Source organism: Pseudophryne corroboree, chromosome 3, assembly GCF_028390025.1.
Source record: "Pseudophryne corroboree isolate aPseCor3 chromosome 3, aPseCor3.hap2, whole genome shotgun sequence".
In the NCBI taxonomy this organism is placed as follows: domain Eukaryota; kingdom Metazoa; phylum Chordata; class Amphibia; order Anura; family Myobatrachidae; genus Pseudophryne; species Pseudophryne corroboree.
In genome coordinates this window covers 483,491,526-483,519,063 of record NC_086446.1, presented here as the reverse complement: position 1 = coordinate 483,519,063, position 27,538 = coordinate 483,491,526, and the positions used below count along the sequence as shown (strand labels likewise).

Genomic DNA, 27,538 nt, shown 5'->3' with positions numbered 1-27,538 from the left:
CTCCATATGGTTCTTTATTCCAGCTGAAGGATGTTTTTATTTTTATTTCTCCTTCATCCACTAGGGGTCACTGGAGGCTCATGACAGTGGGGTATAGATGGGTGGATAAGTAGAGTCTGCACTTTAAATATATAAATGTGACTGGCGGAAGTGAGGTGATCTCCACACAAGTCATCCCTGCCAATCAACATTCTGCAGTGCCGGGGTGGTATACAATGCCCTTTGTCTGTCTTTTTTTATTTCCTCTATTCAGAGGTCAGGCAATTCGAGTCCAGTCAGGCAATGCTACGGTGGTGGCATACATAAACAGACAGGGTAGAACTCGAAGCAGAGAAGCCATGTAAGTAAAGAAGTAAGTCACATTCTCCTCTGGGCCGAAAAGTATGCCACAGCGTTTTCAGCAATCTACATCCCCGGATTAGACATTTGGGAAATGGATTGCCTAAATCATCAGGATCTTCATCCGGGAGAATGGCCGTTACATTCACAGGTCACAAAATCATCAGCTCACTCGGTACTGCTCTAGAACTCGGGACCCAGAAGCCGAGGCGGTGGACGCCTTAATGACTCCTTGGAAGTTTCCGCTCCTCTACCTATACCCGCCGTTTCCTCTGCTACCTTGAATCCTACAGGGCATAAAGCGCAAACATTCCACAATCCTCTTCATAGTTCCAGACTGGCCTCGCAGAGCATGGTACTCAGACTTGCGGTTTCTTCTAATAGATGACCCTTGGCCAGTGCCTCTGTGAGGACCTTCTCCAACAGTGTTTGTCTATCCAGACTTACAGCGTCTGCGATTGACAGCGTAGCTGTTAAAACCGCATTTCTGAGAAAGAGGGGTATTCCCAGGTCTGTGATTCAGACTATGCTTCGGGCTCGAAATCATGTGACTTCAGTGCACTATTTTTTTTTAAATCTTATGTGGTGTGAAAGTGAGCAGTTTCTTACCATGTTCCGGTTGTCCCAACTCCTGCTTTTTCTTCAGGCAGGGTTCTCTGTTGGGGAGGCAGTCAATTGACCTCCTGTCGGAATCCTGACACCAGCTGAAATACTGGCGGTTGGAGTCCTGACCGCCGGCTGGTTACCCCTCTTGGGTGGTGGTCCACGCCACCACCTGGAGGGGAATAGAAACCGGCCCGAAGCGTGGCGAGCGGACACGCTGCGCCTGCCGCAGGGATCCCGTCCGTCTGTCTCCTGACCGCTGGGATCTCGTACTGAATCCCCTCTGTTGGATTACGACTAGGGTATTTGAAAGTGCAGATTTTTGTTCTCTATCCACGCCCTGGAGAAAAGTCTGTGCTTCCTGATTTAAGGCCTAGCCTTAAATCAGGAAGTACAGACTTTTCTCCAGGGCGTGGTTAGACTTCTTCACTTTGGTCCAACCATTGCACTTAGGGACCTAAACCTGGTACTTCCTCCTCCCAGTCATCCCTTTTTTTCGATCCTTTGGACACTGCTGACTTAGTTTCTCTCCTGGTAGACGGTGGTCGTGTCGTGACGGTGGTGCATTGTCGTGTCGCTCTACTTATCTAGTCTTCCATGACGATAGAGAGGAACTTCACACACAACAGGATTTTCTGTCCAAAGTGATTTGTTCTTTCCACATTAACCAGCCTATTGTGGTCCCTGGTTGGTGTGTTGGGGGGTGTGTGTGTGTGTGTGTGTGTGTGTGTGTGTGTGGTTTTTTTGTTTTGTTTGTTTTTTCACAGGATTCTCCATCCTCTCACTTTTTGGATGTGGTAAGAGCCTTGCACATCTATATGAGCAGTACTCCTCAACTGAGGAAATCAGATGCTCTCTTCATCCTCTATGATCCAGCTAAGCCAGGATCACCTGCATCAAAGCAAACGTTTGCTCGCTGGATTCGTCTCACTATTCGACAAGCCTATCTGGCTTCTTTTCGAACTCCACCCGCATCCATTTCTGCGCACTCCACACGTTCAGTGGGACCCCCATGGATGGCTGCCTAAGGGTTTCAGCCACACAACTGTGTTGTGCAGCTACCTCGGCTGGACAAATACTTTTTGTCAGATTTTACAGATTTGATACTTGTGCGAACCCTAAATCTCAATTTGGTCGCTCTGTGTTGCAGGTGTCTCAGCACTCTCCCGCCTGTGTAGGGTGCGCTGGGACGTCCCCACTGTCATGAGCCTCCAGTGTCCCCTTGTGGATGAAGGCAAAAATAGTATTTCTCTGACGTCCTAGTGGATGCTGGGAACTCCGTAAGGACCATGGGGAATAGCGGCTCCGCAGGAGACTGGGCACAAAAGTAAAGCTTTAGGACTACCTGGTGTGCACTGGCTCCTCCCCCTATGACCCTCCTCCAAGCCTCAGTTAGATTTTTGTGCCTGGCCGAGAAGGGTGCACACTAGGGGCTCTCCTGAGCTTCTTAGTGAAAGTTTAGTTTAGGTTTTTTATTTTCAGTGAGACCTGCTGGCAACAGGCTCACTGCATCGAGGGACTAAGGGGAGAAGAAGCGAACCTGCCTGCTTGCAGCCAGCTTGGGCTTCTTAGGCTACTGGACACCATTAGCTCCAGAGGGACCAAACACAGGCCCAGCCTCGGAGCTCGGTCCCAGAGCCGCGCCGCCGGCCCCCTTACAGAGCCAGAAGCAAGAAGAGGTCCGGAAAATCGGCGGCAGAAGACATCAGTCTTCACCAAGGTAGCGCACAGCACTGCAGCTGTGCGCCATTGCTCCTCATACACACCTCACACTGCAGTCACTGAGGGTGCTGGGCGCTGGGGGGGGGCGCCCTGAGCAGCAATAAAAACACCTTGGCTGGCAAACATACATCACATATAACCCCCAGGGCTATATGGATGTATTTTAACCCCTGCCAGAATCCATAAAAATGCAGGAGAAAAGTCTGCGAAAAAGGGGCGGAGCCTATCTCCTCAGCACACTGGCGCCATTTTCTCTCACAGCTCCGTTGGAGGGAAGCTCCCTGGCTCTCCCCTGCAGTTACTACACTACAGAAAGGGGTTAAAAAAGAGAGGGGGCCACTAATTAGGCGCAGTATTAATAAAACAGCAGCTATAAGGGGAAAAACACTTCTATAAGGTTATCCCTGTATATATATAGCGCTCTGGTGTGTGCTGGCATACTCTCCCTCTGTCTCCCCAAAGGGCTAGTGGGGTCCTGTACTCTATCAGAGCATTCCCTGTGTGTGTGCTGTGTGTCGGTACGATTGTGTCGACATGTATGAGGAGGAAAATGGTGTGGAGGCGGAGCAATTGCCTGTAATGGAGATGTCACCCCCTAGGGAGTCGACACCTGAGTGGCTGAGTTTATGGAAGGAATTACGTGACAGTGTCAGCTCTTTACAAAAGATTGATGACATGAGACAGCCGGCTACTCAGCCTGTGCCTGTCAAGGTGTCTCAAAAGCCATCAGGGGCTCTAAAACGCCCGTTACCTCAGATGGCAGATACAGACGCCGACACGGATACTGACTCCAGTGTCGACGATTAAGAGACGAATGTGACTTCCAGTAGGGCCACACGTTACATGATTGAGGCTATGGAAAATGTTTTACATATTTCTCTAACGTCCTAGTGGATGCTGGGACTCCGTCAGGACCATGGGGAATAGCGGGCTCCGCAGGAGACAGGGCACATCTAAAAAAAGCTTTTAGGTCACATGGTGCGTACTGGCTCCTCCCCCTATGACCCTCCTCCAAGCCTCAGTTAGGTTTTTGTGCCCGTCCGAGAGGGTGCAATCTAGGTGGCTCTCCTAAAGAGCTGTTTAGAAAAGTTTTTTTTTAGGTTTCAATCTCAGTGATTCCTGCTGGCAACAGGATCACTGCATCGAGGGACTTAGGGGAGAGATTTCCAACTCACCTGCGTGCAGGATGGATTGGAGTCTTAGGCTACTGGACACTTAGCTCCAGAGGGAGTCGGAACACAGGTCAGCCTGGGGTTCGTCCCGGAGCCGCGCCGCCGATCCCCCTTACAGACGCTGAAGAGACGGCAGAACGGAGGTCCGGAAAGCAGGCGGCAGAAGACTCCTCAGTCTTCTTGAAGGTAGCGCACAGCACGGCAGCTGTGCGCCATTGTTGTCACACGGCTCACTGACTCAGTCACGGAGGGTGCAGGGCGCTGCTGGGGGCGCCCTGGGCAGCAATATAATTACCTTTAGTGGCAAAATAAATACATCACATATAGCCATTAAGGCTATATGTATGTATTTTAACCCAGGCCAGTTTCTTAAAAACCGGGGAAAAGCCAGCCGAAAAAGGGGCGGAGCTTATTCTCCTCAGCGCCATTTTCCTGCTCAGCTCCGCTGGTGAGGAAGGCTCCCAGGTCTCTCCCCTGCACTGCACTACAGAAACAGGGTAACAAAGAGAAGGGGGGCATAAATTGGCGATATTTATATATTAAGAGCGCATATATAGTAAACAACACCTTCTAGGGTTGTTTATATACATTTATAGCGCTTTTGGTGTGTGCTGGCAAACTCTCCCTCTGTCTCCCCAAAGGGCTAGGGGGTCCTGTCTTCGATTAGAGCATTCCCTGTGTGGCTGCTGTGTGTCGGTACGTGTGTGTCGACATGTATGAGGACGATGTTGGTGTGGAGGCAGAGCAATTGCCGATGATGGTAATGTCACCCCCTAGGGAGTAGACACCGGAATGGATGGCTTTAGTTATGGAATTATGTGATAATGTCAGCACATTACAAAAGTCAGTTGACGAAATAAGACGCCCGGCAAACCAGTTAGTACCGGTTCAGGCGTCTCAGACACCGTCAGGGGCTGTAAAACGTCCTTTACCTCAGTCAGTCGACACGGGTACCGACACAGATGAATCTAGTGTCGACGGTGAAGAAACAAACGTATTTTCCAATAGGGCCACACGTTATATGATCACGGCAATGAAGGAGGCTTTGCAGATCTCTGATACTGCTGGTACCTCAAAAAGGGGTATTATGTGGGGGGTGAAAAAACTACCTGTATTTTTTCCAGAATCAGAGGAATTGAATGACGTGTGTGATGAAGCGTGGGTTAACCCCGATAGAAAACTGCTAATTTCCAAGAAGTTATTGGCATTATACCCTTTCCCACCAGAGGTTAGGGCGCGCTGGGAAACACCCCCTAGGGTGGATAAGGCGCTCACACGTTTATCAAAGCAAGTGGCGTTGCCGTCTCCTGATACGGCCGCCCTCAAGGATCCAGCAGATAGGAGGCTGGAAACTACACTGAAGAGTATATACACACATACCGGTGTTATACTGCGACCGGCAATAGCCTCAGCCTGGATGTGCAGTGCTGGGGTAGTGTGGTTGGATTCTCTGACTGAAAATATTGATACCCTGGATAGGGACAGTATTTTATTGACTCTAGAGCAATTAAAGGATGCTTTCCTTTATATGCGAGATGCTCAGAGGGATGTTTGTACTCTAGCATCAAGAGTAAGCGCGATGTCCATATCTGCCAGAAGAAGTTTATGGACGCGACAGTGGTCAGGTGATGCGGATTCCAAGAGGCATATGGAAGTATTGCCATATAAAGGAGAGGAATTGTTTGGGGTCGGTCTTTCGGACCTGGTGGCCACGGCAACTGCCGGCAAATCCACTTTTTTACCTCAGACCCCCTCCCAACAGAAAAAGACACCGTCTTTTCAGCCGCAGTCCTTTCGCTCCTATAAAAAGCGACCAAAAGGACAGTCTTATCTGCCGCGAGGCAGAGGAAAGGGTAAGAAAGGGCAGCAAGCAGCCCCTGCCCAGGAACAGAAGCCCGCCCCGGCTTCTACAAAGCCATCAGCATGACGCTGGGGCTTTACAAGCGGACTCAGGAACGGTGGGGGGTCGACTCAAGATTTTCAGCAATCAATGGGTTCACTCACAAGTGGACCCGTGGGTCCTGCAGATAGTATCTCAGGGTTACATGCTGGAGTTCGAAAGGTCTCCCCCTCGCCGGTTCCTAAAGTCTGCTTTACCAACGTCTCCCTCAGAAAGGACGTCGGTTTTGGAAGCCATTCACAAGCTGTATTCTCAGCAGGTGATAGTCAAGGTACCCCTCCTACAACAGGGAAAGGGGTATTATTCCACACTATTTGTGGTACCGAAACCGGACGGTTCGGTAAGGCCTATTCTAAATCTGAAATCCTTGAACCTGTACATAAAGAAATTCAAGTTCAAGATGGAGTCACTCAGAGCAGTGATAGCGAATCTGGAAGAAGGAGACTTCATGGTGTCCTTGGACATAAAAGATGCTTATCTACATGTCCCGATTTACCCCTCACACCAAGGGTATCTCAGGTTCGTGATACAAGACTGTCATTATCAGTTTCAAACGCTGCCGTTTGGGTTGTCCACGGCCCCTCGGGTCTTTACCAAGGTAATGACCGAAATGATGGTTCTTCTACGAAGAAAAGGCGTATTAATTATCCCTTACTTGGACGATCTCCTGATAAGGGCAAAGTCCAGAGAACAGCTGGAAGTCGGTGTAGCGCTAACACAAGTAGTGCTTCAGCAACACGGGTGGATTCTAAATCTTCCAAAATCTCAATTGACCCCGACAACACATCTGCTGTTCCTGGGCATGATTCTGGACACGGTTCAGAAAAAGGTATTTCTCCCGGAAGAGAAAGCAAGGGAGTTATCCGAACTTGTCAAGAACCTCCTAAAACCAGGAACTGTGTCAGTACATCAATGCACAAGAGTCCTGGGAAAGATGGTGGCTTCGTACGAAGCGATTCCATTCGGCAGATTCCATGCACGAACATTTCAGTGGGATCTGCTGGACAAATGGTCCGGATCGCATCTGCACATGCATCAGCGGATAACACTGTCACCGAGAACAAGGTTGTCTCTCCTGTGGTGGTTGCAGACTGCCCATCTGTTAGTGGGCCGCAGATTCGGCATACAGGACTGGGTCCTGGTGACTACGGATGCCAGCCTACGAGGTTGGGGAGCAGTCACAAAGGGAAGAAACTTCCAGGGCGTGTGGTCAAACCTGGAGACGTCTCTTCACATAAATATACTGGAGCTAAGAGCGATCTACAATGCTCTAAGCCTGGCAAAATCGCTGCTTCAGGGTCAGCCGGTGTTGATCCAGTCCGACAACATCACGGCAGTCGCCCACGTAAACCGACAAGGCGGCACGAGAAGCAGGAGTGCAATGGCAGAAGCTGCAAGGATTCTGCGCTGGGCGGAGAATCATGTCGTAGCACTGTCAGCAGTGTTCATCCCGGGAGTGGACAACTGGGAAGCAGATTTCCTCAGCAGACACGACCTTCACCCGGGAGAGTGGGGACTTCATCCAGAAGTTTTCCACATGATTGTGAACCGTTGGGAAAAACCAAAGGTGGACATGATGGCGTCTCGCCTCAACAAAAAATTGGACAGGTATTGCGCCAGGTCAAGAGACCCTCAGGCAATAGCTGTGGACGCTCTGGTAACACCGTGGGTGTACCAGTCAGTGTATGTGTTCCCTCCTCTGCCTCTCATACCAAAGGTACTGAGAATTATACGGAAAAGAGGAGTAAGAACAATACTGGTAGCTCCGGACTGGCCAAGAAGAACTTGGTATCCGGAACTTCAAGAGATGCTCACGGAGGATCCGTGGCCTCTACCTCTAAGAAGGGATCTGCTTCAGCAGGGACCTTGTATGTTCCAAGACTTACCGCGGCTGCGTTTGACTGCATGGCGGTTGAACGCCGGATTCTAAAAGAGAAGGGCATTCCTGAGGAAGTTATTCCTACTTTAATTAAAGCCAGGAAAGAAGTGACCGCACAACATTATCACCGCATTTGGAGAAAATATGTTGCGTGGTGTGAGGCCAAGAAGGCTCCAACGGAAGAATTTCAATTGGGTCGATTCTTACATTTCCTGCAAGCAGGATTGTCTATGGGCCTCAAATTGGGGTCCATTAAAGTTCAAATTTCGGCCTTATCAATTTTCTTCCAGAAGGAATTGGCGTCAGTGCCTGAAGTACAAACTTTTGTCAAAGGTGTACTACATATACAACCCCCAATAGTGCCTCCAGTGGCACCGTGGGATTTGAACGTGGTTCTAAATTTTCTCAAATCTCATTGGTTTGAGCCTTTAAAATCGGTAGATTTAAAATACCTTACATGGAAGGTAACCATGCTGTTGGCCCTGGCTTCAGCCAGGAGAGTTTCGGAGTTGGCAGCTTTGTCATACAAAAGCCCATATCTGATATTCCATTCGGACAGGGCAGAATTGAGGACACGTCCTCAATTTCTCCCTAAGGTGGTTTCGGCATTTCACTTGAACCAGCCTATTGTGGTGCCTGCGGCTACTAGCGACTTGGAGGACTCCAAGTTACTGGACGTTGTCAGAGCATTAAAAATATATATTTCAAGGACAGCTGGAGTCAGAAAATCTGACTCGTTGTTTACATTGTATGCACCCAACAAGTTGGGTGCTCCTGCGTCTAAACAGACGATTGCACGTTGGATATGTAGTACAATCCAACTTGCACATTCTGTGGCAGGCCTGCCACAGCCTAAATCTGTAAAGGCCCATTCCACAAGGAAAGTGGGCTCATCCTGGGCGGCTGCCCGAGGAGTCTCGGCATTACAACTTTGCCGAGCAGCTACGTGGTCAGGGGAGAACACGTTTGTAAAATTTTACAAATTTGATACTCTGGCTAAAGAGGACCTGGAGTTCTCTCATTCGGTGCTGCAGAGTCATCCGCACTCTCCCGCCCGTTTGGGAGCTTTGGTATAATCCCCATGGTCCTGACGGAGTCCCAGCATCCACTAGGACGTTAGAGAAAATAAGAATTTACTTACCGATAATTCTATTTCTCATAGTCCGTAGTGGATGCTGGGCGCCCATCCCAAGTGCGGATTGTCTGCAATGCTTGTACATAGTTATTGTTACAAAAATCGGGTTATTACTGTTGTTGTGAGCCATCTGTTCAGAGGCTACTTCGTTTGTGTTATCATACTGTTAACTGGGTTCAGATCACAAGTTGTACGGTGTGATTGGTGTGGCTGGTATGAGTCTTACCCGGGATTCAAGATCCTTCCTTATTGTGTACGCTCGTCCGGGCACAGTACCTAACTGAGGCTTGGAGGAGGGTCATAGGGGGAGGAGCCAGTACGCACCATGTGACCTAAAAGCTTTTTTTAGATGTGCCCTGTCTCCTGCGGAGCCCGCTATTCCCCATGGTCCTGACGGAGTCCCAGCATCCACTACGGACTATGAGAAATAGAATTATCGGTAAGTAAATTCTTATTTTCTGATAATACCAGTACCACTAAAAAGGGTATTATGTTGGGTGAGAAAAAACTGGCTGTAGTTTTTCCTGCATCTGAGGAATTAAATGAAGTGTGTGATGATGCGTGGGTTTCCCCCGATAAAAACTGTTAATTCCTAAAAAGTTATTAGCATCATACCCCTTCCCGCCAGAGGATAGGGCACGTTGGGAAACACCCCTTAGGGTGGATAAAGCGCTCGCACGCTTGTCTAAACAGGTGGCACTACTGTCCCCGGATACGGCCGCCCTTAAGGAACCTGCTGACAGAAAGCAGGAAAATATCCTAAAATGTATATACACTCACACGGGTGTGATACTGCGACCAGCAATCGCCTCAGCCTGATTGTGCAGTGCTGGGGTGGCTTGGTCGGATTCCCTGACTGACAATATTGATACCCTAGATAGGGACAGTATATTACTGACTATAGAGCATTTAAAAGATGCATTTCTATATATGCGTGATGCACAGAGGGATATTTGCCGACTGGCATCAAGAGTAAGTGCGCTGTCCATTTCTGCCAGAAAAGGCATATGGAAGTATCGCCTTATAAAAGGGAGGAGTTATTTGAGGTAGGTCTAACAGACCTGGTGGCCACGGCAACGGCTGGGAAATCCACATTTTTACCCCAGGTAGCCTCTCAACATAAGTCCTTTCGGCCCCATAAGGGCAAGCGGGCAAAAGGCTCCTCATTTCTGCCCCGTGGCAGAGGGAAAGGAAAAAGGCTGCAGCAAACAGCCAATTCCCAGGAACAGAAGCCCTCTCCCGTTTCTGCCAAGTCCTTAGCATGACGCTGGGGCTTTACAAGCGGACTCAGGCACGGTGGGGGCCCGTCTCCAAAATTTCAGCGTGCAGTGGGCTCACTCACAGGTGGACCCCTGGATCCTTCAGGTGGTATCTCAGGGGTACAAATTGGAATTCGAGACGTCTCCCCTTCGCCGTTTCCTAAAGTCTGCTTTACCGACGTCTCCCTCCGACAGGGAGGCGGTATTGGAAGCCATTCACAAGCTGTATTCCCAGCAGGTGATAATCAAGGTACCCCTCCTACAACAGGGAAAGGGGTATTATTCCACGCTATTTGTGGTACCGAAGCCGGACGGCTCGGTGAGACCTATTTAAAATCTAAAATCCTTGAACACTTACATACAGAGGTTCAAATTCAAGATGGAGTCACTCAGAGCAGTGATTGCAAACCTGGAAGAAGGGGATTATATGGTGTCTCTGGACATCAAGGATGCTTACCTACATGTCCCAATTTACCCTTCACACCAAGGGTACCTCAGGTTTGTGGTACAGAACTGTCACTATCAGTTTCAGACGCTGCCGTTTGGTTTGTCCACGGCACCCCGGGTCTTTACCAAAGTAATGGCCGAAATGATGATACTCCTTCGAAGGAAGGGAGTTTTAGTTATCCCTTACTTGGACGATCTCCTGATAAGGGCAAGATCCAGGGAACAGTTGGTAGTCGGGGTAGCACTATCTCAAGTAGTGTTGCGGCAGCACGGTTGGATTCTCATTATTCCAAAATTGCAGCTGATCCCGACGACACGTCTTCTATTCCTAGGGATGATCCTGGACACAGTCCAGAAAAAGGGGTTTCTCCCGGAGGAGAAAGCCAGGGAGTTATCCGAACTAGTCAGAAACCTCCTAAAACCAGGCCAAGTGTCAGTGCATCAGTGCACAAGGGTCCTGGGAAAAATGGTGGCTTCCTACGAAGCAATTCCATTTGGCAGATTCCACGCAAGAACTTTCCAGTGGGACCTGCTGGACAAATGGTCCGGATCGCATCTTCAGATGCATCAGCGGATAACCCTGTCACCAAAGACAAGGGTGTCTCTCCTGTGGTGGTTGCAGAGTGCTCATCTTCTAGAGGGCCGCAGATTCGGCATTCAGGACTGGGTCCTGGTGACCACGGATGCCAGCCTGCGAGGCTAAGGAGCAATCACACAGGGAAGAAATTTCCAGGGCTTGTGGTCAAGCCTGGAGACATCACTTCACATAAATGGAGCTAAGGGCCATTTACAATGCCCTAAGCCAAGCAAGACCTCTGCTTCAAGGTCAGCCGGTGCTGATCCAGTCGGACAACATCACGGCAGTCGCCCACGTAAACAGATAGGGCGGCACAAGAAGCAGGAGGGCAATGGCAGAAGCTGCAAGGATTTTTCGCTGGGCGGAAAATCATGTGATAGCATTGTCAGCAGTGTTCATTCCGGGAGTGGACAACTGGGAAGCAGACTTCCTCAGCAGGCACGACCTCCACCCGGGAGAGTGGGGACTTCACCCAGAAGTCTTCCACATGATTGTAAACCGTTGGGAAAAACCAAAGTTGGACATGATGGCGTCCCGCCTAAACAAAAAATTGGACAGGTATTGCGCAAGGTCAAGGGACCTTCAGGCAATAGCTGTGGACGCTCTGGTAACACCGTGGGTGTACCAGTCAGTGTATGTGTTCCCTCCTCTTCCTCTCATACCAAAAGTACTGAGAATTATAAGACGGAGGGGAGTAAGAACTATACTCGTGGCTCCGGATTGGCCAAGAAGGACTTGGTACCCGGAATTTCAAGAGATGCTCACGGAGGACCCGTGGCCTCTACCTCTAAGAAGGGACCTGCTCCAGTAAGGACCCTGTCTATTCCAAGACTTACCGCGGCTGCGTTTGACGGCAGGGCGGTTGAACGCCGGATCCTGAAGGAAAAAGGCATTCCGGATGAAGTTATCCCTACCCTGATCAAAGCCAGGAAGGATGTAACCGCAAAGCATTATCACCGCATTTGGCGAAAATATGTTGCGCGGTGCGAGGCCAGTAAGGCCCCAATGGAGGAAGTTCAACTAGGTCGATTCCTGCATTTCCTGCAAACAGGAGTGTCTATGGGCCTAAAATTGGGGTCCATTAAGGTTCAAATTTCGGCCCTGTCCATTTTCTTCCAGAAAGAACTAGCTTCAGTTCCTGAAGTTCAGACGTTTGTAAAAGGGGTACTGCATATACAGCCTCCTTTTGTGCCTCCAGTGGCACCTTGGGATCTCAATGTAGTTTTGGGGTTCCTAAAGTCACATTGGTTTGAACCACTTGAATCTGTGGAGTTAAAATATCTCACATGGAAAGTGGTCATGCTGTTGGCCCTGGCCTCGGCCAGGCGCGTGTCAGAATTGGCGGCTTTATCCTGTAAAAGCCCTTATCTGATCTTCCATTCAGACAGGGCGGAATTGAGGACTCGTCCTCATTTTCTCCCTAAGGTGGGTTCAGCATTTCATCTGAACCAACCTATTGTGGTACCTGCGGCTACTAGGGACTTGGAGGACTCCAAGTTGTTGGACGTAGTCAGGGCCCTGAAAATATATGTTTCCAGGACGGCTGGAGTCAGAAAATCTGACTCGCTGTTTATCCTGTATGCACCCAACAAGCTGGGTGCTCCTGCTTCTAAGCAGACTATTGCTCGTTGGATTTGTAATATAATTCAGCTTGCACATTCTGTGGCAGGCCTGCCACAGCCAAAATCTGTAAAAGCCCATTCCACAAGGAAGGTGGGCTCATCTTGGGCGGCTGCCCGAGGGGTCTCGGCTTTACAACTTTGCCGAGCAGCTACTTGGTCAGGGGCAAACACGTTTGCTAAATTCTACAAATTTGATACCCTGGCTGAGGAGGACCTGGAGTTCTCTCATTCGGTGCTGCAGAGTCATCCGCACTCTCCCGCCCGTTTGGGAGCTTTGGTATAATCCCCATGGTCCTTACGGAGTTCCCAGCATCCACTAGGACGTCAGAGAAAATAAGAATTTACTTACCGATAATTCTATTTCTCGTAGTCCGTAGTGGATGCTGGGCGCCCATCCCAAGTGCGGATTGTCTGCAATACTTGTACATAGTTATTGTTAACTAAATCGGGTTATTGTTGTTGTGAGACATTTTTCCAGAGGCTCCTCTGTTATCATGCTGTTAACTGGGTTCAGATCACAGGTTGTACGGTGTGATTGGTGTGGCTGGTATGAGTCTTACCCGGGATTCAAAATCCTTCCTTATTGTGTACGCTCGTCCGGGCACAGTATCCTAACTGAGGCTTGGAGGAGGGTCATAGGGGGAGGAGCCAGTGCACACCAGGTAGTCCTAAAGCTTTACTTTTGTGCCCAGTCTCCTGCGGAGCCGCTATTCCCCATGGTCCTTACGGAGTTCCCAGCATCCACTACGGACTACGAGAAATAGAATTATCTGTAAGTAAATTCTTATTTTTGGTACTAACCGGTAAATACATTTCTCAGATTCCACAGGAGACACTGGATTCCAGCCCTGCACTATGTTTTCCTACCGTTTTATGTTTGGTTGTGACTGCATCCATTGTGCAAATCCAACTAGTTTGGAGGGGGGGCGGGGTGCATAGTGGGGGAGAAGCCAGTCACACTTATAAAGTTAAAGTGCTGGCTCAATTTATCCACCGGTCTATACCCCACTGTCATAAACCTCCAGTGTACCCTGTGGAGTGGGAGAAATAGATTTACTGGTAAATACCAAAATCATGTTTTTTGTGTGTGTGTGGGGGGGGGGGTTTTCTTCTTGAACCAGGAATTTATTTTCCAGTTTTATCTCTATCGGCATTGGTAGATGTCGTACGAGCCTTGCTGATCTACTTGGACAAAACTTCATCTGTACGACACACATTGTCTGCTTGTTCTATGTGGCGCGCAGAAATGTAGATGGCTGGCTTCACAGCAGACCATTGTTCACTGGATCCACTCTGTCATATCGCAAATCTATTCTAGTGTGGGGTGACTGGCACCTGACCAGGTGTCGACGCATTTCAGTAGGGCGCATGAGACTTATACTATCTTGTGTACCTCTGTAAGCAATGGGTGAAGGTGCTGTTATACAGATGACATCACTTAATCTGTGAAAATGATGTTATGCTAAATAGATTATCAATGCAGATCTTGAATTTATATAACTGATAAATAATGTGTGGAAATGCCTTTATATACAGGACATCACTAAGAAGAAGAAGGATCTGGTGGAGGAGGAGTTTGAGGAGATAAAAGGTCTAATTGATGAGGAACGTAAAAAAGCTATGGCGAAAGTCCAGGAGGAGGAGAAGAAAGTGACCCAAAAATTTAGTTACACACAGAGTGTCCTGAATAAAAAGAAACAAGAATATCAGGATCTGAAGAGTAAAGTTCAGTCTATTCTGGAAGAGCAGGATGATCTCCAGTTTCTAAAGGCGAGTTTCTGTCACTCTTTCCATTATGCCTGCTGTACACCTGCCTGCCATTCTGTTACACCTACCATATCCCTGCCTGTCCACTTACTTTTCTCCCCTTCCTCCTATAAACTACTTCCACAAACAATCATCCTGTTCTTAACTTGTGTCTTTCCTCACCCATTGTCCGTCACCCTCATTGCCGCTGTCCTGCCCTATATAATAATTCTCCTATCTGATGCTATCCGTTCCTTAAACTTTCCCTGATCATGTCCAAGGGGCAGGCATCCTGTGGTGCTCCAGCTGCTATATAACAAACCTTCCCAGCATGCTCTTCCACAGTTTCAGCATACTATAACGGCAAATCTGAGGCAGTGCTTACTGGAGCAAGGGTCGTTGCCGTACCTCCACAGCAGGGACAGCGCTTTCCGTGGCTGTGGCAGCTGCCGGCTCTTAGCTGCACAGGAGAATCGTGTGTGAGTAGTCGGATCTCGCGCATTCCCAGAGGAGCCAGCCAGGCAGGGAGACGCAGCGTATTGGCAGTAAGCTGTGTCTACTCAGGCGGGGATCGCCGTAGAGGGGAGTTTTCACTTTCCTCTCCAAAATACCTCCATCCATTCTGTAACATTTCTTTGTCAGTGTTCTTGATGTCTAGCACATGTTCCTGCTGTCTTTCTCTTGTGTGGTTTTAATTAAATAAATGTAGTATACTGTAGTCAGATATTCTAAAGAGGAAAGGTACTTTAATTACTGTTATGTAGATGTGCTTAATTGCGCTATATATAGAATATCGTATACACTGTACTTTGTGGTACTAGAATCGGCCCCAGTGACGACATACACAAACTGTAAATGAGGAGCTTTGCAAGCAAAACAACTAGCATATCCTAGGAGGTAGGTCGTATAGCATTTTTGCACGCTGGAATCCAGGACCTCGTTACCAGGTCCACTGTTGTCACTTTGCAGCCCTACAGATCTCCATTGTCCACCTGCGGACTCTCCAAAATCTTTAGGCACTTGTTAGTTATTTTGACTGACGTTCCCCTCCCAGTGGTTCCCGCCGTTCTGAACCATGGGCATTGCCATCTTGGATTGGATCACAGGACCTGCTTTGCCTACCAGAATCCAGCAACTTCAGTCACCATGTTCTGTCCACCCTGTCAGTGCCTGATGCACCCCATTTAAGCCAGAAACTGCTAACAGCACATTGCTGTACAACATCTCTCTCCAGGATCAGTACCCTGGCTCCTGATTCAGTAGCTGTTCCAGTTTTGTCTTCACAGCATTCTGCCTCAGTGTGTTCCAGCAAGCCTGCTTCAGTATTTGCTTCCCAGCATTCTGCCTCGGTGAGTTCCAGCAAGCCTGCTTCAGTATTTGCTTTACAGCATTCGGGTGGAGGTGGGGGTGGGGGGGATAATTCATTTAAGTTGCATTTTTTCGAGTGGTCGAACAAACGGCACTAATATAACACATGGGGGTATATTTACAAAGATTCGTGTTTTGGCCATTTTGAAGGGTGTTTGAACTCGAATGGTATCGGGTGCATTTTACTGCAACTTTTTGAATCCTGATACGGTCATTCACTAAGCTGCCGACTTTTCACAATTCGTATTTTCCGATGTCGATGTGATTCGTAATATCAGGCAGTGTTTTACGGGAGTGATGAGTAAAACACTGCCTGACAAAACACAAGGAATCCCGTCCGGATCTGTGAGATCCGTGCAGGGCTTCATTGTGTACCTTTAAAAAGGTTTTTAAAGTGTTTAAGAATCTGGAAAAAATTGCGTGGGGTCCCCCCTCCTAAGCATAACCAGCCTCGGGCTCTTTGAGCCGGTCCTGGTTGAAAAAATATGGGGGGGAAATTGACAGGGGTTCCCCCATATTTGATCAACCAGCACCGGGCTCTGCGCCTGGTCCTGGTGCAAAAAATACGGGGGACAAAAAGCGTAGGGGTCCCCCGTATTTTTTGAACCAGCACCGGGCTCCACTAGTCAGAGAGATAATGCCACAGCCGGGGGACACTTTTATATAGGTCCCTGCGGCCCTGGCATTAAATCACTAACCAGTCACCCCTGGCCGGGGTACCCTGGAGGAGTGGGGACCCCTTAAATCAAGGGGTCCCCCCCCCCCCCCTCCAGCCACCCAAGGGTGAAGCCCGAGGCTGACCCCCCCCCCCAATCCATGGGCTGCGGATGGGGGGCTGATAGCCAAGTGTAAAATAAAAGAATATTGTTTTTTGCACAAGAACTACAAGTCCCTGCAAGCCTCCCCCGCAAGCTGGTACTTGGAGAACCACAAGTACCAGCATGCGGGGGTTAAAGGGCCCGCTGGTACCTATAGTTCTTCTACAAAAAAAATACCCCAAAAAAACAAATAAAAACAGGACACACACACCTTGAAAGTACTCTCCTGATTGGCTGTGTGCTCCTGTAGTGTCTTTGAGGCAGCACACGGCAGAGATACAATGTAGCGCCTATGGTAGGAACTTTGCGGTCAGCGGTGAGGTTACTTTCGGTCAACCGCTGACCGCAAAGTTCCCACCATTGGCTACAATGGAGCGCATAGGCGCTACATTGTATCTCTGCCGTGTGCTGCCTCACAGACACTACAGGAGCACACAGCCAATCGGGAGAGTGCCACGACGTGGCGCTCCCTGATTGGCTGAAGGGACCCTCTTTGACAGGAGTCAGGGGGGGTCCTGGCAGTCGGGGAAAGGGGTCCCATGTGTAAACATGGGACCCCTTTCAGTGCGTGGTCGGGTTTCCGTTTTTTTGTATTGCCAAGTACGTGGATTATTACAATAGGACACGACACACAGGATTTAGGTGAGTATAATTTTATTTTCAGGTACCCTGGAATCGCCGTCGAGACGTGGGCCGAGTCGGAATGTGAACATAGGTAAGTATGTGTGTCGAAATGTATGTAATAAAGTTTTACTTTCAAGGTGTGTGTGTCCTGTTTTTATTTGGGTATTTTTTTTGCAGAAGAACTATAGGTACCAGCGGGCCCGTTTAACCCCCGCATGCTGGTACTTGTGGTTCTCCAAGTACCAGCTTGCGGGGGAGGCTTGCAGGGACTTGTAGTTCTTGTGCAAAAAACAATATTCTTTTATTTCTCTAACGTCCTAGTGGATGCTGGGAACTCCGTAAGGACCATGGGGAATAGCGGGCTCCGAAGGAGGCTGGGCACTCTAGAAAGATCTTAGACTACCTGGTGTGCACTAGCTCCTCCCACTATGACCCTCCTCCAAGCCTCAGTTAGATTTCGTGCCCGGCCGAGGTTGGATGCACACTAGGGGCTCTCCTGAGCTCTTAGAAAGTTATAGACTTAGAATTTGTTATTTTCAGTGAGACCTGCTGGCAACAGGCTCACTGCAGCGAGGGACTAAGGGGAGAAGAAGCGAACTCGCCTGCTTGCAGCCGGATTGGGCTTCTTAGGCTACTGGACACCATTAGCTCCAGAGGGATCGACCGCAGGCCCAGCCTTGATGTTCGGTCCCGGAGCCGCGCCGCCGTCCCCCTTACAGAGCCAGAAGCAAGAAGATGGTCCGGAAAATCGGCGGCATGAAGACTCAGTCTTCACCAAGGTAGCGCACAGCACTGCAGCTGTGCGCCATTGCTCCTCTCACACACTTCATACTTCGGTCACTGAGGGTGCAGGGCGCTGGGGGGGGGCGCCCTGAGGCAGCAATAAAAACACCTTGGCTGGCAAAAATACCTCAATATATAGCCCCAGGGGCTATATATGAGGTAAATACCCCTGCCAGAAGTCCATAAAAAACGGGAGAATAGGCCGCGAAAAAGGGGCGGAGCCTATCTCCTCAGCACACTGGCGCCATTTTCCCTCACAGCTCCGTTGGAGGGAAGCTCCCTGGCTCTCCCCTGCAGTCTACAAGGGTTAAAAAAAAGAGAGGGGGGGCACTAAATTTAGGCGCAGTATACATTATATATATATATATATATATATATATATATAAAGCTATAGGGGACATAACTCAGTTAGTCCCTGCAGTATATAGCGCTCTGGTGTGTGCTGGCATACTCTCACTCTGTCCCCCCAAAGGGCTTTTGTGGGTCCTGTCCTCGTTTAGAGCATTCCTTGTGTGTCTGCGGTGTGTCGGTACGGCTGTGTCGACATGTTGAATGAGGAGGCTTATATGGTGACGGAACAGAGGCCGATATATGTGATGTCGCCCCCTGTGGGGCCGACATCAGAGTGGATGGATAGGTAAAAGGTATTAACCGACAGTGTCAACTCCTTACATAAAAGGGTGGATGACGTAACAGCTGTGGGACAGCCGGCTTCTCAGCCCGCGCCTGCCCAGGCGTCTCAAAGGCCATCAGGGGCTCAAACACGCCCGCTCTCTCAGATGACAGACACAGATGTCGACATGGAGTTTGACTCCAGTGTCGACAAGGTTGAGACATATACAAAATCCACTAGGAACAGCCGTGACTTGGTCCCGGCAATAAAAAATGTGTTATATATTTTTGACATTAACCCAAGCACCTCTGAAAATGGGTTTTTAGGTTTGGGGAGAAAAAACAGGCAGTGTTTTGTTCCCCCATCAGATGAATAAATGAAGTGTGTGAAAAGCGTGGGTTCCCCCGTTAAGAAACTGGTAATTTATAAAAAGTTACTGATGGCGTACCCTTTCCCGCCAGGAGGATAAATTACGCTGGGAGGTATCCCCTAGGGTGGATAAGGCGCTCACACGGTTGTCAAAAAAAGGGTGGCACTGCCGTTTTAGGAACGGCCACTTTGAAGGTACCTGTTGATAAAAAGCAGGAGGCTATCCTGAAGTCTGTATTTACACACTCAGGTACTAGACTGAAAACTGCAGATTGTGCTGCTGCAGCGTGGTCGGTGACCCTGTTAAGCATACTAGTTTGCTAATATGAGAACATATTAAAGACGTCGTCTTATATATGAGGGATGCACAGAGGGATATTTTGCCGGCTGGCATCCAAAATGAATGTAATGTCCATTCTGTCAGGAGGGTATTAGAGACCTGTCACTGGACAGGTGATGCTGACTTAAAAAGCGCATACAGATTCTGCCTTATAAGGGTGAGGAATTATTTGGGGGTGGTCTCTGGGACCTCGTATCCACAGCAATGTGCTGGGAAGAAATATTTTTACCTCAGGTTTCCTCACAGAAAAAGGTACAGTCCTGTCGGCTTCAGAAAAGCAAGCGGGTCAAATGGCGCTTCCTTTCTGTACAGAGACAAGGGAAGAGGGAAAAAGCTGCACCAGCAGCCTGTTCCCAGAATCAAAATTCTTCCCCCGCTTCCTGTGAGTCCACAGCATGACGCGGGTGCTCCACAGGTGTAGCCAGGTATGGTGGGGGGCCGTCTCAAAAAATTTCAGCAATTAGTGGGCTCGCTCACAGGTGATCCCTGTTTCTTTCAAGTAGTATTTCAGGGGTATAAGCTGGAATTAGAGATGTCTCCCCCCAGCCGTTTCCTTAAATATGCCTTGCTGACAACTCCCTCAGGCAGGGAGGCTGTGCTAGAGGCAATTAATAGGCGGTATTCCCAGCAGGTAATACTCAAGGTGCCCCTACTTCAACAAGGACGGGGTTACTATTCCACACGGTTTGGGGTACCGAAACCGCATAGTTCGGTGTGACCCTTCTTATATTTAAAATCCTTGAACACATACATAAAAAAATTCAAGTTCAAGATGGAATCGCTCAGGGCGGTTATTGCAAGCCTGGACGAGGGGGATTACATGGTATCCCGGGGCATCAAGGATGCTTACCTGCATGTCCCCATTTACTATCCTCGCCAGGAGTACCTCAGATTTGTGGTACAGGATTACCATTACCAAATCCAGACACTGCCGTTTAGACTGTACATGACACCGAGGGTGTTTTTATCAAGGTAATGGCCGAAATGATGATACTCCTTCGAAAAAAGGGAGTTTTAATTATCCCGCACTTGGACAATCTCTTTATAAGGGCGAGGTCCAAGGAGCAGTTGGTAGTAGGGGTAGCACTATTTTGGAAAGTGCTACAACAGCACGGTTGGATTCTAAACAGTCCAAAGTCACAGCTGGTTCCTATGACACGTCTACTGTTCCTGGGGATGGTTCTGGACATAAACCAGAAATAGTTGTCTCCGGGAGGAGAAAGCCAAGGAGTTGTCATCTCGAGTCAGAGACCTCCTGAAGCCATAACAGGTAGCGGTGCATCATGGCACGCGAGTCCTGGGAAAAATGGTAGCTTCCTACGAAGCAATCTCATTAGGCAGGTTCCATACAAGAACTTTTCAGAGGGACCTGTTGGACAAGTGGTCCGGACCGCATCTTCCGATGCATAGGCTGATAACCCTGTCTCCAAGGACCAGGGTATCTCTACTGTGGTGGCTGCAGAGTGCCCATCTTCAAGAGGGCCGCAGGTTCGGCATACAGGACTAGGTCCTAGTGACCATGAATGCCAGCCTTTGAGGCTGGGGGGGCAGTCACACAGGGAAGAAACTTCCAGGGACTTTGGTCAAGTCAGGTGGATTTCCCTACACATAAACATTCTGGACCTGAGGGCCATTTACAATGCCCTGAGGCCGGCAAGGCCTCTGCTTCAAAACCAGCCGGTACTGATCCAATCAGACAACATCACGGCAGTCGCCCATGTAAACCAACAGGGCGGCACAAGAAGCAGGATGGCGATGGCAGAAGCCACAAGGATTCTCCGATAGGCGGAAAATCATGTGTTAGCACTGTCAGCAGTGTTCATTCCCGGAGTGGACAACTGGGAAGCAGATCTTCTCAACAGACACGACCTCCACCCGGGAGAGTGGGGACTTCCTCCAGAAGTCTTCCAAAGGATTGTACACCATTGGGAAAGGCCACAGGTGGACATGATGGCGTCCCGCCTCAACAAAAGCTATAAAAGATATTGCGCCAGGTCAAGGGACCCTCAGGCGATAGCTGTGGACGCTCTGGTAACACCGTGGGTGTACCAGTCGGTTTATGTGTTCTCCCCTCTGCCTCTCATACCAAAGGTACTGAGAATAATAAGAAGGCGAGGAGTAAGAACGATACTCGTGGTTCCGGGCTGGCCAAGAAGAGATTGGTACCCAGAACTTCAAGAAATTATATCAGAGGACCCATGGCCTCTGCCACTCAGACAGGACCTGCGGCAGCAGGGGCCCTGTCTGTTCCAAGACTTACTGCGGCTGCGTTGGACGGCATAGCGGTTGAACGCCGGATCCTGAAGGAAAAGGGCATTCCGGAGGAAGTCATTCCTACGCTTACTAAAGCCAGGAAAGAGGTTACAGCAAATCATTATCACCGCATATGGCGGAAATATGTTGCATGGTGTGAGGCCGAAAGGGCCCCAACAGAGGAATTTCAACTAGGTCGATTTCTGCATTTCCTGCAAGCAGGAGTGACTATGGGCCTTAAATTAGGTTCCATTAAGGTACAGATCTCGGCTCTGTCGATTTTCTTTCAAAAAGAACTAGCTTCAGTACATGAAGTTCAGACATGCATGTATAAAAGGAGTGCTGCATATTCAGCCCCCGTTTGTGCCTCCTGTGGCACCTTGGGACCACTAAAGACCGTGGATCTGTAATATCTCACTTGGAAAGTGGTCATGTTATTGGCCTTGTTTTCGGCCAGGCGAGTATCAGAATTGGCGGCTTTATCATGTAAAAGCCCTTATCTGATTTTCCATATGGATAGGGCAGAATTGAGGACTCGTCCCCAGTTTCTCCCTAAGGTGGTGTCAGCGTTTCACCTGAACCAGCCTATTGTGGTGCCTGCGGCTACTAGGGACTTGGAGGACTCCAAGTTGTTAGACGTGGTCAGGGCCCTGAAAATATATGTTTCCAGAACGGCTGGAGTCAGAAAATCTGACTCGCTGTTTATCATATATGCACCCAACAAGCTGGGTGCTCCTGCTTCTGCGCAGACTATTGCTCGTTGGATTTGTAGTACAATTCAGCTTGCACATTCTGTGGCAGGCCTGCCACAGCCAAAATCTGTCAATGCCCATTCCACAAGGAAGGTGGGCTCATCTTGGGCGGCTGCCCGAGGGGTCTCGGCTTCACAACTTGCCGAGCTGCTACTTGGTCAGGGGCAAACACGTTTGCAAAATTCTATAAATTTGATACCCTGGCTAAGGAGGACCTGGAGTTCTCTCATTCGGTGTTGCAGAGTCATCCGCACTCTCCCGCCCGTTTGGGAGCTTTGGTATAATCCCCATGGTCCTTACGGAGTTCCCAGCATCCACTAGGACGTTAGAGAAAATAAGAATTTACTCACCGGTAATTCTATTTCTCGTAGTCCGTAGTGGATGCTGGGCGCCCATCCCAAGTGCGGTTTATCTGCAATACTTGTACATAGTTATTGTTAACTAAATCGGGTTGTTGTTGAGCCATCTGTTGAGAGGCTCTATTGTTTCATACTGTTAACTGTGTTTCATATCACGAGTTGTACGGTGTGATTGGTGTGGCTGGTATGAGTCTTACCCGGGATTCAAAATCCTTCCTTATTGTGTACGCTCGTCCGGGCACAGTACCTAACTGAGGCTTGGAGGAGGGTCATAGTGGGAGGAGCTAGTGCACACCAGGTAGTCTAAGATCTTTCTAGAGTGCCCAGCCTCCTTCGGAGCCCGCTATTCCCCATGGTCCTTACGGAGTTCCCAGCATCCACTACGGACTACGAGAAATAGAATTACCGGTGAGTAAATTCTTATTTTTACACTTGGCTATCAGCCCCCCATCCGCAGCCCATGGATGGGGGTGGGGACAGCCTCGGGCTTCACCCCTGGCCCTTGGGTGGCTGGAGGGGGGGACCCCTTGATTTAAGGGGTCCCCACTCCTCCAGGGTACCCCGGCCAGGGGTGACTAGTTAGTGATTTAATGCCAGGGCCGCAGGGACCTATATAAAAGTGTCCCCCGGCTGTGGCATTATCTCTCTGACTAGTGGAGCCCGGTGCTGGTTCAAAAAATACGGGGGACCCCTACGCTTTTTGTCCCCCGTATTTTTTGCACCAGGACCAGGCGCAGAGCCCGGTGCTGGTTGATCAAATATGGGGGAACCCCGGTCAATTTCCCCCCCATATTTTTTCAACCAGGACCGGCTCAAAGAGCCCGAGGCTGGTTATGCTTAGGAGGGGGGACCCCACACAATTTTTTTTTCCTGTTTTTACACTAAACAGACCCTTTCCCATAGATAGCCATGCACAGATCTCACTGATCCGTGCATGGTTATCCAAACTCGACTGGAAAAAGCAGGTCTATTTTTTTTGCTGCTTTTTTTTAACGAATCGAAAAAAAATAGACCCGCACTTGAGCACTCAGAGACTAACACCCAAATACGAATGAATAGTGAATGCCCGTATTGTATGAAATAAAAGCCGCGTTTGACCGATGGTCTATTCATTCGTATTTCAGAACTTTGCCAATCAAACCATTACGAATAGACCAGACACTGACGAGTTTTCTGCTTGGTGAATTCCCGGATTGGGACATAGAAAAAAAAACACAAATCGGCCAAACTCGGATTTTTAGTAAATACTGGCCATGGTATTCAATTGACAGCATTTTTTGCCCGTATTTTAATCCACTTTCGCACATGCAGTTTCATTTTTTTTTTTTTTTTTTTTGTCGATTCGGCACGGGTTAAAACTGCACAAAAAATGATGACCACACCAGCGAATTCGCCAAAACACGTGACTTTCGCCAGTGCCAGTCAAAAAAACAGCACGGGCATTGAATAGGTCGAATGTAAATTCTACCTAAAAATGGACTGGTCGAAAAAACTGCACTAATTGAATACCCCCCTCAGTGTGTACCAGCAAACCTGCTTCAGTATTTGCTTCACAGCATTTCACTCATTATAATCAAACAAACCTGAACCAGAGGTTTCTGGTTTCGGCTGCCATTAGGATAGCCACATGTTAGTGGTGTTCCTCCGGGACCACGGCTTACTATTTATGGGTACCTGGTCACCGCTGCCCCGAGCTCGGCCAACTGCAGAGATGGTGCTTCACCCCAAGACCCCCCCCCCCCCCCCCCCTGTACTACTGGCTGGAAATGCGGCGGTGAGAGGGCGGATTGCGGTGCAGACATCACTCGCGGTCTCACATTTGGGGAAAGACCGCAGCCACAATTGCCAGCGGGCATCCAGGAGACCCCGCACACTGACATCCCTCTTAATGCACCATGCAGGTTAGACTCCACAATCTAAGATAAAGGTCTTACGTTCTGCAGCCTGACGCCACTATGTAATAAAGTCTCATACACTTATAGTCCCCAGGACTTGCTTATATTAGCTGGTCAGCCATTGTGTGAGAATACTTGGGATGATTAAAGGAGAAAAAGAAATTCACCTTGATGTACCCAGCTTGACTGCGATAGCTCATTTAAAGACTTTGTCTCCTTAGATGCTACAGCATTTCTAGAGGAAGCGGGATAAGATGACCCAGATAACCAGACGCAGTCTGGTTCGACTTGTTTGAAAGCTCTACCTATCCCTATTTGGATTTTTTGCGTATTTGTAATTTTATGCTGATGTGTTGATTTTTTGGTAGCCTAGCAAAATGGGGGTTGTTTTAGGAACCGCACTGGACCCTATCTGTGCTGTCGCTTATGACTGAAACCAACGTTAGGGCTATCATCACTTTGTGATCACTAATCGCACTTGGTTGGCGGTGCTCCCAGATAATTAGTCAGTAAAGACTATATAGAAGAGGGAGTTTTAAAAAGATGTAAAACAGAAAAAGAAGACTGGTTTTTCTGGGGCACACTTAGTGAATAGATATGTATATATGAAAAGTAACTAATTTTATTGAACAAGTTTAAAAATGCTAGACTTATCACAGAGTATCATAACACATCCGGTTGAGAGAGCCAATAAGTAAGCGAAAAATATATAGTGAATATCAATGTCTAACAGGTCCTTTCCCATCAATTAGTCTATAAATAGAACCTATTGGGAGGTCCGGTCGCTCTGTTCGCCACCACTCGCAAAAACACACAAAAAAAGTGTGTATGTATATATGTGTGTATATATGTGTATGTATGTATGTATGTATATATATATATATATATATATATATATATATATATATATATATACACACACACAAATGTTGGAGGTTATACACTCTCCCTTTTATTGATCTGACATTCAAATTCAATAGGTTAGATAATTTAGGTGACTCCTCACAATTTAACCATGCGAGACAATCTTGGCACATACCACAATGCTGGTTCAATCACGTGTGTTCGTTACACGCTCTATACCTCAATTGAAAATGACAAATAAATATATATATCCACATCAGATGTCTATATCCTGGGTTATATCCTGGATGGTGCGAAGTTCTAACTTTGGGCTAATTGTTGTTTTCTATCGCAGACTATGTTGTATCACTTGATCATCACCATTTGGCATACATAAATGTCTCAAATGTACTGTATCAAATGAAAATCATTAGTTGACATAAATTGGATAGCCACATCAAATGCAAATCACTGGTTTAACAAAAATCAGATGTCTACATCCAGTTATAAGCAAGAGACATCTGCATGGGTAAATTGAATGCTAATGAGATGGTATGGTTTACTTGTCAACAGTTTTCCTCATTGGTATACAACCCTGAGAAGAGGAACATAAAAATATTTTCGTTTCAATCAATTTAACCTGTAATGAACAGGTCCCATACATAAACTTGCCATATATACAAAGTCCATAAATGGCAATCTGTGCATATTTCCAAATGTGAATTCTGTGATTGTGGGGATATCCCCTCTGTTGAGAAATATAATGCAGTTGTCTCAATACTGATTATATATGCATACAGTGTGCAATATGGTGGATAATGCCTGTTATCCCCCTGGGTAATATCAGTTATCACAGCCTATCAGAACAAACGATAATATAATTGCCCAAATGAACATTTACACATTGTATCAATTGCTGGAAACAGTGTATTAGCACCATGTGTGTGGAGACAATAGGGATCAGGGAACTTGGGAGAGAAGGGTCTTCTGCTGTCCTGTATCTGTTGCCACATCGAATACAGGATAAGAGAGACACCTAAACTCCCTCCCTGATCTGAAAATGCAGAGAGAAGCTTGCTTCTGCTGTTTCTTTATGCTGCACAGAGAACCCTGATGCCGTGATGAGAGTTGGCGGCGCAGGGTGTCTCGGCTGCTGAAATGAGAGAGCCTGCTCCTATGGAAGAAAGGTGTGTAGAGTGCAGATAGACTTTACATGTTTCTCGGTGTATCAGCATGCGGTGAGGCCACAATGTCCCCTTTAAATAGGGATACAGCTGCGAAGAGAGCGTCCGCCGGCGTCCGCATTCCTGTTGACCGGAAGTTGGGCCCGGCCCGGGGCGGAAGTGACGTACGTTTCGCTACGGTGACCTTGTTCACGTTAAAAAATTCAACGGTCAACGTTCATGTTCAAGAATGTTATAAAAGATGGGGTCCGTTTATTGCGTATTTACCTTCACAGGAACGGACACATACCTCATATTTTAAGTGTTCGACCAAACAACCTGGTATTTGTATCGTCAACTCACCTAAAGTTTGGGAAGCGATCTAGTTAGTCTGGATGCTCAAGTTTATGTCCTCTGCTCTCTTATGTAATATAATAAATGGGACTTTCCTTGGGATTTTGAACACTGGCCTTTCTCCTTTTTTCTTTTCTTTATCTCTGCTTTTCTTTTCTATATTTTATTTCTCTATCGTCCTAGTGGATGCTGGGGTTCCTGAAAGGACCATGGGGAATAGCGGCTCCGCAGGAGACAGGGCACAAAAGTAAAGCTTTCCGATCAGGTGGTGTGCACTGGCTCCTCCCCCTATGACCCTCCTCCAAGCCAGTTAGATTTTTGTGCCCGGCCGAGAAGGGTGCAATCTAGGTGGCTCTCCTAAAGAGCTGCTTAGAGAAAGTTTAGCTTAGGTTTTTTATTTTACAGTGAGTCCTGCTGGCAACAGGATCACTGCAACGAGGGACTTAGGGGAGAAGAAGTGAACTCACCTGCGTGCAGGATGGATTGGCTTCTTGGCTACTGGACATCAGCTCCAGAGGGACGATCACAGGTACAGCCTGGATGGTCACCGGAGCCTCGCCGCCGGCCCCCTTGCAGATGCTGAAACATGAAGAGGTCCAGAAT

At 48.3% G+C, this 27,538-nt stretch overlaps 1 protein-coding gene across 3 annotated transcripts in view; it reads left to right on the top strand.

Moving 5' to 3' along the window:
• LOC135056097 (E3 ubiquitin/ISG15 ligase TRIM25-like) overlaps window positions 1-27,538 on the top strand; it is a 152,277-nt gene that overhangs the window by 22,099 nt on the left and 102,640 nt on the right. For all 3 annotated transcript variants that reach the window (XM_063960850.1, XM_063960849.1, XM_063960848.1), the window contains exon 3: window positions 14,192-14,425. In XM_063960850.1, the coding sequence (XP_063816920.1) occupies window positions 14,192-14,425 (234 nt within the window). The remainder of the gene's footprint in view (window positions 1-14,191; window positions 14,426-27,538) is intronic.